The sequence below is a fragment of the Accipiter gentilis genome, chromosome 5 (assembly GCF_929443795.1).
Source record: "Accipiter gentilis chromosome 5, bAccGen1.1, whole genome shotgun sequence".
NCBI classification, from domain to species: Eukaryota; Metazoa; Chordata; class Aves; order Accipitriformes; family Accipitridae; genus Astur; species Astur gentilis.
In genome coordinates this window covers 11,182,579-11,195,667 of record NC_064884.1, presented here as the reverse complement: position 1 = coordinate 11,195,667, position 13,089 = coordinate 11,182,579, and the positions used below count along the sequence as shown (strand labels likewise).

General features: G+C 44.2%; 1 protein-coding gene across 2 annotated transcripts in view; it reads right to left on the bottom strand.

The window, feature by feature from the left end:
* CCDC85A (coiled-coil domain containing 85A) overlaps positions 1-9,557 on the bottom strand; it is an 81,134-nt gene extending 71,577 nt beyond the window's left edge. For both annotated transcript variants that reach the window (XM_049801062.1, XM_049801063.1), the window contains exons 1-2: positions 9,311-9,557; positions 5,894-6,809 (exon numbers count right to left, since the gene is read on the bottom strand). In XM_049801062.1, coding sequence (XP_049657019.1) covers positions 5,894-6,809; positions 9,311-9,529 — 1,135 coding nt within the window. In that variant the 5' untranslated portion in view covers positions 9,530-9,557. The remainder of the gene's footprint in view (positions 1-5,893; positions 6,810-9,310) is intronic.
* Positions 9,558-13,089: the final 3,532 nt, after the last annotated feature.

The following is a 13,089-nucleotide window of genomic DNA, read 5'->3' as shown; positions in this document are numbered from 1 at the left end:
CGCAATCACCATGAAAAATAAATAAGCTTTTCTATTGTCTTCTGGACACATACCAAAGCAAACTCCCCCTCACTACTCAGAAAATACATTCTTTTTAAAAACATACAATGACATACACAAAAGAAAAATCAGTGTGTCAGATCCATCCCAGGTGTGACCCTAGTAAAGTTAGGGGATGCACAAAAGTGCTGGCTTGTAGAGTGTTTGTCAAGACACCGTCAATAATGGCACTGTGATTTATTGTTAGCCTTTCACTTCTGGAGGTCTGTGGTCAAATGTCAGTGAAGTTCCAACAGACACTCAAAACAAGAGTTATGGCCGCACATCTCAAATTAATCAGCCAGCCAGCATAGCTGCTAGCCTCCACGTCGTACTGGTTAAATGCCTGGAAGATAAGGGCACTATTTACAGGTCTGAAGGGAGAGTTACTGAACGGGCCGTATCAGTGCTTCTGCGTAACTGTGGTATGCCACATGAACTGGGAGATGCGTAACCAACTCCTTGGCAGAAGCTGTCTAGTCCGAACCAGTTCCCTCCCACCTTATTAACACACACTCATCACAGACTAACATAAACCTTGTTCTAATAGGTACACGGTACACTGGTGATGGCTTAAAGATACTATATCTATATTCTACTCTGATTTTTGCTTCCATGAACGAAAGACTGAATTATCATCAAGTCCTTACTGCAAAACAAAGCCACTTGTGTAGTAGGACATGCAACCTAAGGGAAAAAGTATAAAACTTGAAAGTAGTGACTTAACAGAAATTGCTGTGTATCACACGTAGCTGTGGTGCATTCATAGTCCTGTAACAGGAGAGGCTGTTCAGCTGAATCCTTCCTATACTTCCCACTGTAACATGTAGTGCCGCTGCCTACCTAGCGTCAAATAGACAGGGGTAGAAGTAAACCTCTGCAATCAGCACCACTGTTTGCCTCTGATCACCCACTGAACTTTTCAGTAATCAGAGTGCTGGAACAACCATATAACCATTTGAAAGTAGGCAAGTTTCTTGGTAAGGAGAGGCATCACTCTTCCCATTAGCATAGCACTGGTTTTGCTGGAAGGATGATCCACCTTATATTAAAACATTCAAACCAAAACTGGTTTTGTCAGTGAAGATATGGAAGCGTAAACTCCCAAAAGCCCTATAACATGAGTTTCTAGGAGGTTCATTGTTTTGATATTACAAGCCACATTTTCAACTTGATGAATTACTCCACAAAAAATTAGTTTGGTAATAAATGCAGCAGGCTCTAGTCACATACATATTCACAAATCATGCCCCAGTTCTCTTACAGCATGTAATAGCTAAAACTAATTTACAAGTTTGACATGAAACCTATGGAATTCAATTGAAAGACTCCGAATGACATAAAGTTTGAGAGCTCTACACTTATAATAATAAACCTCTGAAATAAATAGTTGATTACTTCATATTGGCAAGCAAAAAATTCTATCAGCCCTGTAGCCTTTGTTTATACAACAGGTTACTGTCAAGAGTAATTAATGCTGTAACAGGCTCCCAACAGCAGATGTACAGTGGTGGGTGCCATCAGGAAGTCACACACAAAGTATTGTACTGCTATTAATGACAGGCAAATTATTTCCATTTCAACTTTAAGAAACATAACATGTAAGCAAACCTACACTGAAACATGACATCATTTCACAATTTGGCCAGCAGGATGTGAGCTATTTCCACAGAGAGGATATCAGTTAACTCAGTAACATTATTGGGTTTTTTTTTCCTCTCTGAAGTCATACTGCAGTTTCCTCTTTTTACTCAGTGCAGTATTTTTAGATTTTATTTTACTTATAAGAAGCACAATTATAGCAGAAATTGTTCAAAACTTAAGCGAGTCTCCATTTCGCCTACAAATACCTTTGCTCAAGGAGAGGTGCTGTTGCATTTGTTCTGTAAGAATCCTCACACCTCCAGCAGTGTATATAGTGTTAGTCAGCATTTTTACTTCTCTTCATTAATAACCTCAGCAGGAAGCAAAAAGCACATATGAAAGCCTTCTGATACTTTCCTTTCACACAAAAGTCAAAGCCTAGAGTAAAGCAAAGGACTTCTTAAAATAGAAAGTTTACAATAAATTGCTTAGAATAAAAAACACCACTTAGATTGCAAATGCTGAAAGTACATGAATTTATATGGAGGCACTTATAGCCCACATATTTGTGTCAGAGTTAAACTGTCATGTATTATTCTAGGTTGCATAAACATTCTCTTTAAAATGTTTTTACCGGTGGTATTTCATCTTCTAATTTCAGCAATCTTTCTAGCCCAAATATCTCTGTGCTCATTATCCAGAGCATTTAGGTGCGATCACAGCAAAAGTTTGTTACCATGTTTTATTTGGTTAGAGCCTTTAAAATGAAATACATATGTTTTCAATTAACAAACATCAAGCCAAATTTAGCTCTCACATCCCATTTTCTGTCACTCCAAAGGTTGAGGACACCCATTTCAGAAAAATATGTAGGAGAACCCTGAAGTAATTTTTTTTTTTTAAGGCTTTATAAATCTTATAAATGAAAGCTGACATACAAGAAAAAAATACCAAGATCAAACGTTTGAGCATAGAAAATGAGAAGAATTATGAAAGAAATGTTATCACCTCATCCTTTATTCCATCAGCTGTGCCTATGGACCAAAGACAGCCTCAGACTGAAATAACTTCCCGCATACCTCATGACAGCTTAAAATATGCATGAAGCCCAAATGATTAATGCATATACCTCATCCTGTAAAGCAGACTACAGCTACACATTGTATTTCTGATAGCACTGTAATATTATATTGCAACTGCTTTAAGTTTAGCTTAACAGCTTGTCAGAAATCTGTAAATACTCTACCTCCATTTCCCATGTCTTTACATAGAAAGTTCTGGTATAGGTATCTGAATACTTCGCTTCCCTGTGGTCACGCCAAGCGCTGACAAGACCAGAACTCTGGGTAAATGGGAGCTGTTAGCAGCATATGGAAGTTCTCATTTCAACAGGAATAGCTAGGCTGTTCAGAAACATGCATTCCAATTAGGAACAGCAATTTCAGGTAGACAGTATAGTACTTTTTAGAATGAGGTCTGAATACCTTCTCTCAGACCCGATTCAGAATCCAGTTAAGACCAAGGAAGATGCGACAGGCCTGTACTGAGTCTGGTAAGTTCTGATTACATAGTTAAAATACATTATTTTATTCCTTTATTTGCAAAGGAGTCGAAAGATGTCAGTCTTTGCTATTCATCAGTTAGGATCACAAACACTTCACTTGCTGCTCAAATGACAATCCACAAGTACTGCAATAAGATTAGAAGGGCCCTGTAAAGTAATCACAGATGTGCAATCAAACATCTACTAGCTAGATATACTCCAAATTTTAAAATAAACTAGGGTCCACCAACATGATATAGTTTACTTGCTACATGATTTGGGGATAAGAATCAAAAATAGCATCCTTTTATATTGCTCACCAGAGTTCAGGGCCAGGTTTCCATGCCACTTTCTAACTTATGTTCTCACAATTTCACTATTCCTTACAACAGATGCAAAAAGATCAGGATTTTCATTACAGCTCAATGCACAGTTCCCCACCTATACTTGATTGGCAGGTTCATGTATACAGGTATACACAGAACACACAAATTAAGATTTACACATTACTTTCACAACTGTAACAAGTGATAATGGCCAGCACTTTTAGCACTTCCATATTAACTGTTCTTCTCCACAATTTTACGGTAGCTGACAAAATCAAAACACAAAAAACCCAAAACGATTCAACCTTGCTGTGAAGACCAAGTATTATTCCTGAAGTTTAAGGCCTTTTCCTCAGAGCAAAGCTGTCAAGAGTTTTACCAGACCAAGGTCAGACAAATGTCAGCATTAAACTTCATGCTTGCACCAAATTATATAAATATGAAAGGAGAGAGGTTTGACAACTTACTGCTGAAAGAAGTTCTCTGCAAAAATGATTATATAAAGCGTTGGACAGGCAAAACTGTGATTAAAGTCAATAAACAGACTCCCAAATCACCAGCTGCCCTCTCCAGCATCTTATGGCCCGAGTCCAAATTGTAGATAGTTGAAATACTCTGCACAAAAGACACCAGGTTTGAAGTAACAACTGCTTTCATTGCACCATTAATGATATGGCCGAGTCCTTAACAAGACTATTTGGACAAAAAGAAGTATCAGAAAGCCCACCATGTCGGGAACAGAAAAACCTCATCTTCCTCTGTGCATGAGTTTTAAAAAATACATACATAAAACCTCAGATCTTTCTACATAAACATTGACTGGATTGATGAACATCATGAGCGCAAGTAAGCAGCCGCTTTCAGGAAGTCTGGTTCCATACTTCACGCTACTTACAGCGAGGTCAATTTTAAAAAGAATGAACTGAACGGAGAAAGAAATACAGTATTTAATGGAAGTTTTGTAAGACCAACTTTTATAACTTCTGTATTACACATCTTCACACAGTTGCCATACAGTCATCTTATTAATCATTTTTAAATCATTGAAAAGAGAAGTCTCTACCCTTACCACTTTGGGGTTTGTCAGCCCTGTCAAGTATATGAATTTCACTGACAGTAATCTGGATTTACCCCTACAGAGCAGGTTATCTTAACTGACAGCATTCTGTAAATTAAACATGATAGGTAAATGGACCAATGTGAGAGAGCAATGTGATACATGATGAGGATAGCACCCAGCAGAGAGCTCACTGTCCCCTCCATCTCACAAGCAGATCCAACAACAAGTGGCCAGTTCCACCGATGTCAACCCGACTTATCACAGCTGCTTATAAAATGGAAACACATGAACTCCATCCAAGACAATTTACTAAGGCAAAATCCTCAATTTCACAGAGCTTGACTTCAAATCTAAGAGTAAAGGTCTGAGAAATGGGTTTTCAACTGTGATGCTAATTTCCTTCATGAAAACATCTCAAAGCACATAGAAGAAACAAAACGGGGCAGACTATAGAAATTCTGCTAAGTCTAGAAACAGTTACTTCTACAACATAGTAGGATGTTTGAACTTTGGTTTTAATCATTTCGTTTGCTGTATTTCATTCATTTCAATATGTTTGTAACCACTTGTCTTTCAAAATAACAAAATACTTAAATAGCGACTATCTTTAAAAACAAAAATAATTAATTTCAATCTGTGAAGATACACAGCTCTTAAAAGCTAGGCATGTTTATTGGGTATCTTTCTAAAATGCAGCAATAACAACACAAAAAAAGCCCTTAAGATCTTCCTTAATTTTTCATTTGTTATAATTAAACACATGCAAACTCAAGGCTTTGAAAAGCTTTAGAAGCTATCCGGTTCATTTATATTGAGCCTAGCTCCTCATCTGAGGTCTTTTTCTAAAGTTTATAGAAAAGGATATAGGAAGCCTTCCATCAATAAACAGGAAATTTTAAAATCTTTAAAGCTACAGACAGGATAGGTCAGGAAGGTGGAAATGGAATTGGAGTCATTCACCTCCATTCTGCTGACTTAAACATAGGCAGGACAAGAAACATATGCAACTCCTCTCGGATGTAAACAGAAACCTACCTAGGGACAAATAGTTTACGTCTACCAACCACAGAGCAGGATCAAGGCCAAGAGCTGCTTCTTTATACCTTACACCAACACTCAAGATGCACTATTCCTCTACTTTTTTTAATCCACCCAACACATGCTGGATGGACAAACAGGTATATTCCAGTTAATTCACTTGCTAAAGGAATAATGGTGACACCAGACTTGTTACGTTTCATTTCACATAAAACACCATCCCTTTTCCAGAAATAGTTTAAATAGGACTGAAACTACCTTAGTAATTTTCAAAGTGAGTTTTCGCTAAATGTGTTGACCCACCATTCATTCCATTGTATATACTTCTGTGGTGAGGTGACAGGTCATCTGTTACTTGTCTCCTGAGGGTACCTTCTCTGCTGCCTCCACTGAGATGTTTGAGGTGCTCTGGGCTCCCTCCATAGTGTTGTTTGAGATGCTCAGGGCTCGTACCCCTCACTTTGTGGAGGTGTTCTGTACTTCCACTCGGTGTGTGCTTTGGAAGATGATCTGGGCTGCCACCGCTGTGCTTTTGATGCTCAGGGCTACTACCAGGCCTCTGCTTTTGAAAGTGTTCAGGGCTACTACTCAAAACGTGCTTTGGGATAGTTTCTGGACTGCTGCTGCTGTGCTTTTGTTGTTCAGGTGCTTTGACAATGGTTTTGTGATGTTCTGGACTTGGTCCTTTCAGGTGATGATCAGGACTGCCAGAACTCCTGGGCTTCTGCAGGTGCTCTGGGCTGATATTCCTGTGTTTGTGGTGCTCAGGGCTTCCTTCGCCCCGAGTTTTTTGAAGATGTTCTGGACTAGTACTTGGATGATGTTTATGATGGTCTGGACTGTCTGTACTTCCCGTGCTAGAAGTACTACTCCCATCACCGACATCTCTTATGTAAGCACTCGTCGTGGTTAACTGGCACAGGCTGATTTGGCTGTCGATAGAGCTCCGGCTGCCTGCTCCACCACTTTTCTCCTCATCCAGCAACACACACAATTCTTTCAGCTCCAGGTTTTCCTTAACCACTTCTTCTTGTCTCACTTCCAATTCTTTCAGCTTCTGCAAGTATAAGGCAACCTCTTTGTGCATAACACTAGCACTGTATCTGCCCAGTCTCTGCCATTCACGGGACACCTTCTTGCCCTTCTGTCTGTCGTCATCCAGAAAGCAGCAAAGATCTCTCAGTTCTTGGTTATCTTCTTGCAGCTTCTGGTTGATATCCTTTAAAAGAAAGATTATCATGACAGAGGAGTGTCTAAAAGAATTAGCATTATACCATTACACAAGCCAGTGAACAGCACTGCTATACACTCATCATCTAAGCACTCAAGTGAGGCATAAATAATTGTGTGTGTAGATCTGGCATATTATAACAGCATCATGCTTCCAACAAACAAAGCTGCTGTCCAGTAAAAAGTGACTATAACGTGGAGATAATCTTGAAGGGTTCAGAGACTAACCTGTGATACAGCATAAAAGTTTCAAGTGCTTAATTAATTTTCATGCTAAATACCAGAATAATTTAGCTCCCAAACTGGGCAAAGACCATAAGCGCTCTCATGATGATCTCACTCCCTTGAGAAATATTCACCTGCGAGTTATGGCTGAATAAAACTGCAAGGTACATCGGAAATTGTAATCTCACTAAAATAATTAATTATTAACATTTATACCCTCTATTCCCTAAAGCATATTCACATATAAAGATGAAGATTTTAGAGATTTAAAAAAATTGGAGTTTGTTTGATTTTTTTTTTCAGATTTCCGTAAAAGAACCTTGTCAGTCATCGCTTAATCAGAATTGCTTCAACCACTCTGAAATGAAATAATCTGCTTTAATAGATTTTTCACTCCTAACAGAATGAAGTACACGATTCCATGCCCTTCATTTTAGCAATGTTGCTTAAGAAAAGGAAGCTGTTGTAACTCCACTGGATTTGTGTGCATGCATGCATGCATTTGTCTGATCTTTGCCCCGAAATAACTTTGAGCTTGACCAATTTCAATGCGTATTTGACAAAGGAAAAATCTCAGTGAGGCCACAAGGTAGCCTTAAAAATCTGTGCTGGTGAGAGATAGTTAAAATGACCCCACGGTGGAATAAAAAAAAAAAAGTTGCAGACGCCCACAATTCATCAGTCAGAAGAAGCAAGAGGCACCCATCCACCGAAACTAGGTGCAGCTGGTCATTCTTACTTATGGACCAGTTATTTCACACAGGACAAAGGAGGTATATGTCCAGACACCAACACAGGTCTCAAAGCCACATTCTCCCAAATTCCTTTTAAAAGTTCCAGCTCAGGCATCTGAACAAAAGGTGGAAGTTAAACATCAATTAAGGAGTTCAGAATTGAGAGAGGAATTTGTCACTCCTTCCTACACATCTTGGTCTGTTTTGTTACTCATCTGGAAGATGCATAAACCCGTATGATGTCACAACACTTTTGTACATAACTGGGAGAAAGACACTATTGCTGTAATTTAACTTGTATTTAAAACGTAAGCTTTATTTTTACTGAAGTACTACCACGGATGGGTCTTTTTTACCCTCAGACACCATATATTGTCAAAAAGAGGGAGGGGAGACACACACACTCATACTTTGCAGAACAGAAAAACTTGGGAGGCAGGAACAATCTTCCCCCAAATGCCATTTATGTTATGTCACACCATTATCAAAGACATTTTCTCAATAATTTAGTTGTTAAAAGCCATTCTACAAGTGAAGAAATCTCTTCTAATGTACTCTCATGTAATAATTCAAAAGCCCACACTGCATCTCTGTCTCTCCTCTCCTTCCCTCCAACCTCACCTCACTGAGGAATTTCCTAAAAACAATGTCCTTTCTCAAAGCAATGGGACAGAAAATGTTTTGTAGTCATGCCTACTTTAAGATAACTAACTTTCTAGCTCTATAATGCACGTGTACATGCTACATCAGGGTAATTATCCGTAAACAGTCACACTACCTTCCCAAGCCTTGGAATTGGGAAGGAAACATCAGGGATGACGCTTCTCAACCAACAAAGGAGTTAAATTAAGAAGGGCTAAGTCATTACAGACTTGGTCTGCCTCTGACTGTAGCCTGCAGAAGTATACAATCGAAATTGGTTTGATCTGAGATGCGTTACCAGATGTCTTTTTCAGACAATAAACTAGGGACCGGTTCTGATCATCCCGAGACCGAGCCCAAGGGTTTGCCATCACCCGCCATACACTGCACTGCATCCTGGACATGACCAACTCTCTCCAGCAGCCTACCAGACTGCCTGACAGATGGGTAAGTCATCTTAAAATCGTGACAGAAACCAGCGTAAGCTACACAAAACCTTTTGAAAGTCTACAGCTCTGCACGCTATTCCTTCACGTGCACTTCAGAGAGGATCGTTTAACCTTACCGAAAACCAATGAAGTCTAACACAAAAGTGACAAGTGTTTTCATCCACCCCAAGCATACTGGGGCTGAGCAGACAGCAGCTGTGCTCCCCCAGCCTGCCGAACAGTCGGTCATCTCTTAACCGGACACTGGGTTTTGCGTGTGTGGTTTTTTAAGCGGGATCAAACACTACTGACTCCAGTCCTCGTTCACTTTTCAAGCGATCCTCGGCAAGGGCTCCTCCCAGACCATCCATCCACCTGATGAGATCGCTCCCGGCGGGACGGGTGGGGGACGCGGAGACACCGCAGAAACTTCAGGACTCCCACCCTGCCCACCCCGCTACCTTCAAGCCGCGGATCTCGCCGAGGTGGAGCTGGAGGCGGCGGTTCACCTCTCGGATGAGGTTGCTGTGGTCCAGCATCGCGCTCATCTTCTCGGCCTCGGCGCGGCGCAGGCTGCGGATCAGCTCCTCCTTGCTCCACTTGAGCAGCTCCTCGTCCGACACCTTGGACAAGTCCTCGGCCGGCGCCGCCCCGCAACTTTCCGCCGCCACTTTCGACATGGTAGCGGCCCGGCAGCCGGGGGGCACCCCCGCGGGCACCCGCGGCGGCGGCGGCGGCAGCAGCAGCAGCAGCAGCCTCCGCGGCAGCCCGCCGCCAAGGGGCTACGGCCCGCCCGGGGCCGCCCCGCCGCCCCGCCCGCGGCCGGCCCGCGGTGCGCCGGGGAAGGGGCGAGCCCGGAGCCCGCGGGGAGCTCCTGCGGGAGGAGGGGGCGTCCCCAGCTCCGGCGCTGGCGGCGGCTGGGCCGGGCTGGGGTCGGGGCTGGGGGGTTACGAGGGCAATCACTTCTGGCCGCAGGCGGCGGATCCTGGAAAAAAGGAGGAAGAGGAGGAGGAAAGGGTGTGGAGGAAGCCGGGCCACAGTCTGGGGAGCAAACTTCCCCCGTCGAGAAGACAAAAAAAAAAAAAAAGAAAAAGAAAAAGAAAAAAAGGGGGAAAAAAACCCCCCACAACCAAAAAAAGACCAAGACAAAGGAAACCCCAGCGAGCCCGGCTCTTTCAACAGGTCAGCTGTAGCAGCGTGTGCCTCGTCGCCCCTGCTGCGCCAGGGCTAGCCCCGGCCCTGGGAGCGGTGCCTCTCTCACGGTAACCGACGCCCCTCGGCTGAGGGATGCCGGCGCGCCGAGCGGGGAGGATGCGAAGTCCCGAGCCAACGCACCATGGCGGAGGGAGGCAGAGAGGCTGGGTCGGGCCGGGATGCGGGGCGGGCGGCCCGGCTCCGCCGCAGCGGGAGGAGCGGGGCGGGCGGGCGGGCGGGCGCTGCCGGCGCCAGTGGCGGGCGCGGGGCGGCTGGCGGCTTTTCACCGGGGCGCGCGCCACGTGCGGGCCCGCGCGGGCGGAGGCGGGCGGGGGGTTGGGGGGGGGAAGAGGGCGGTGCTGTCCCCCGCACGGCTCGCGGGCGCCACCTGCCGCGCGCTTTCCGCCAGCCCGGCGGAGGGCGGCCCCCGTGGAGCGAGGCGGGGACGGGGCCCGGCCGGGCACCGAGGGTCCCTCCCGCCCGCACCGGGGCCGGCGTTCACCTCTCCCCCCCCCCCCCCGCCCCGGGCTGCGTCCGCGGGCGGCCTCGCGGGGGTGCGAGGGAATAGGTCGGCGGAGGGCGGGCGGTGCCGCGATCGGCGGTGGGGCTGCCCCTCAGCCGGCTGGAGGCACGCCCGGGGACAGCAGCACGGCGGGGCCCGGCCCGGGGCTGAGGGGGCACGTCGGTGAGGAGGCTTACGCTTGGAAATAAGGGTCCAAACACATCCACCCCCACGCCAAACAGATCCCTCCACTGGGGCGGCTTGTGAGAGGTCGCATTACATCACCAAAAGCCAGCACCGCCTCAGCGTTCACCTCATCTTCAGGTACGGTGAGAAGACTTGAGCCTTGTGGAGCTGTTACCAGACAGAACTAGATACAGTTCCTTACTGCAACTCTTTACTCAAGCTGAAGGTCGCGTGCCATGAAATGAGCTCCCCACAGGAACTGAGATGGGGATATTTCTATTTCTTCCTTGGGAACATTCAGTCGCGGTGCTGCGAGAGGCTTACCTTTCCCAGTTTGCTTAGAGATACAAAGACTCTACATAAATCTGCCTTGCAGATGATTTGAGAATGAAACTTGATAATCCATTCATGCCGCTTACAAAGAAAGATGATACGATATATCTCAGCAGCAGAAGGGGATGAACTGAAACTATTAGGTGAATAATTGGTTGAATTCCCATTTTTTAAATCACCTAGTTCCCCCTGAACAATCCCCTGCAGGCAGAGGAGGGTGCCTCACTTAATAGGCCTTTACTACCTCCAATTTTGCAATTTTGTAATTACTTAGCATTAAAGAAGATTTCTGATTCTTGAGAGGAAAATGGAAAGTACTTAATATCAGCACTGGCAGATCACAAGGCTGCAGCCCCATAAGCAGGGCTGGCTCTGCAGAAGGCGGCTGCAGAACATGTGCCCTGCCGGTCCCACCATCACGGTCCCAGCTGGCTCCTTTGGCATTTTGCTGCCTCAGGCAACTCTCTGCTCTGCTCTGCTCGCTGGAAGATCAGCCAATGCCACAGGACCAGACTAGCCAAGGATTGTTTTCTGCTCTGGTCCTATTTAAAAGTTGCCATGAGAATGGTTAAATCAAACGCTATTTCTTTGTTCTTATTCCTGTTCTTCTCCTTGAACTATCAGCTATCACTTGATCACAGTTGAAGTTCTGCTCCTATCCGTCTTGGGTTATACTTTGCATTTTCACCATGCCAAAAAGTCCTACACGGTTTCTCTTCCCAAGCGCCATTCAGAGATAGTCTTTCAGCTGATCTGTTTTTCATGTACCTCCAGTTATGCCAGACCGTCCCGTTCTATCCAGCTGGGTCCGAGGACCACCCAGCAAGGGCAGCCCCAGAAGCCCATCCCAGCTTCCTGCAGTAACAGTCACTTGCTAAAGTCCTGGTTTGGGAATCACGTTTGAGCTGCTACCGTAGGTACAGGCTGCTTACTCCAGACGCAGGAGAATTACCCACCATCCCTACTACAAACAGTCCCTGTGCCGCAGAGTGAAGCGCAAAAGGACAGGCATGTTTGCTGAGCTGCAAGATGAACCCTGAAGTCCATCACTGTCAACAAGAGCTTCAGCAAAGCATGGAGCTTTGCCATCACGAAATCCTATTTCCTGATCAGCGCTAAGTATTGCGTGAAAAATTTATTTTCTCTGAAAACTCTATCACTCTCTTAAATCCTCTGAAATTTCTTCCACTGTAAAGAACAAAGCTTTAGATAAAAGCATCTGACCAGCCACAGCAAAAATACAGTAAAAGGCCATGAAAAGGAGCTGTCGTCTTTTATGCCCAAATATATTCCATTTTAATGCAATGAAAGAAGAACAGCTTGGGGAAAAGACACCAATAAATAAAGGCTTTTCTTATTCTTCTAATTCAGCAATATATTAGTTGAAAGGTCATATGATTTTAGATTTTTAAAAGTTCAAATGTATTTCTTTCCATGAAATAAACAGTTGACTGAAGAATGTCTGAAAGTTTTTAATTGAAAAGCTTCAGGGAAGAACGTCCACTTCCCTCAACTCAACTTTAATGGCGTTTCTCAGGAGTAGCATTTCATAGCTTTTGGTCACAGGGTGCCACAGAAGGCATGGATCGGAGATGAACAGCTTCAGAGAACACTGCATTCTCTACAAATGCGAAACGCCTCCACATTTGTATCTTCCAGGAGGTACAGCTTTATTGTATAGACACAAATAGAGAGAAAGGAGAATTCATAACGTATGGCCATTAGAAATAGTTTAATAAAGTCAAACTTCAAAAGTTTGGGACAAATGTAGCTCTAATAATGGAACCAAAAACGTGTCAAGTGAAACTAATCTGGAACGCTTCTATAAGGAGAGGATCTAATTTCACATTCACTCACGCTTGTGTAACAAGATCAAAATGAGAGTGGGAAGTGTGACATAATGATTCCCATCTCCTGGCAATTTTAACTTTACTTTCAGATAGTCCACCTTACTGCTCAAATGCCGAGTACTTCCCTATGCCTGGGCTGTTATCAGCAGTAGCGATGACAACAGTTGCCCCAAAA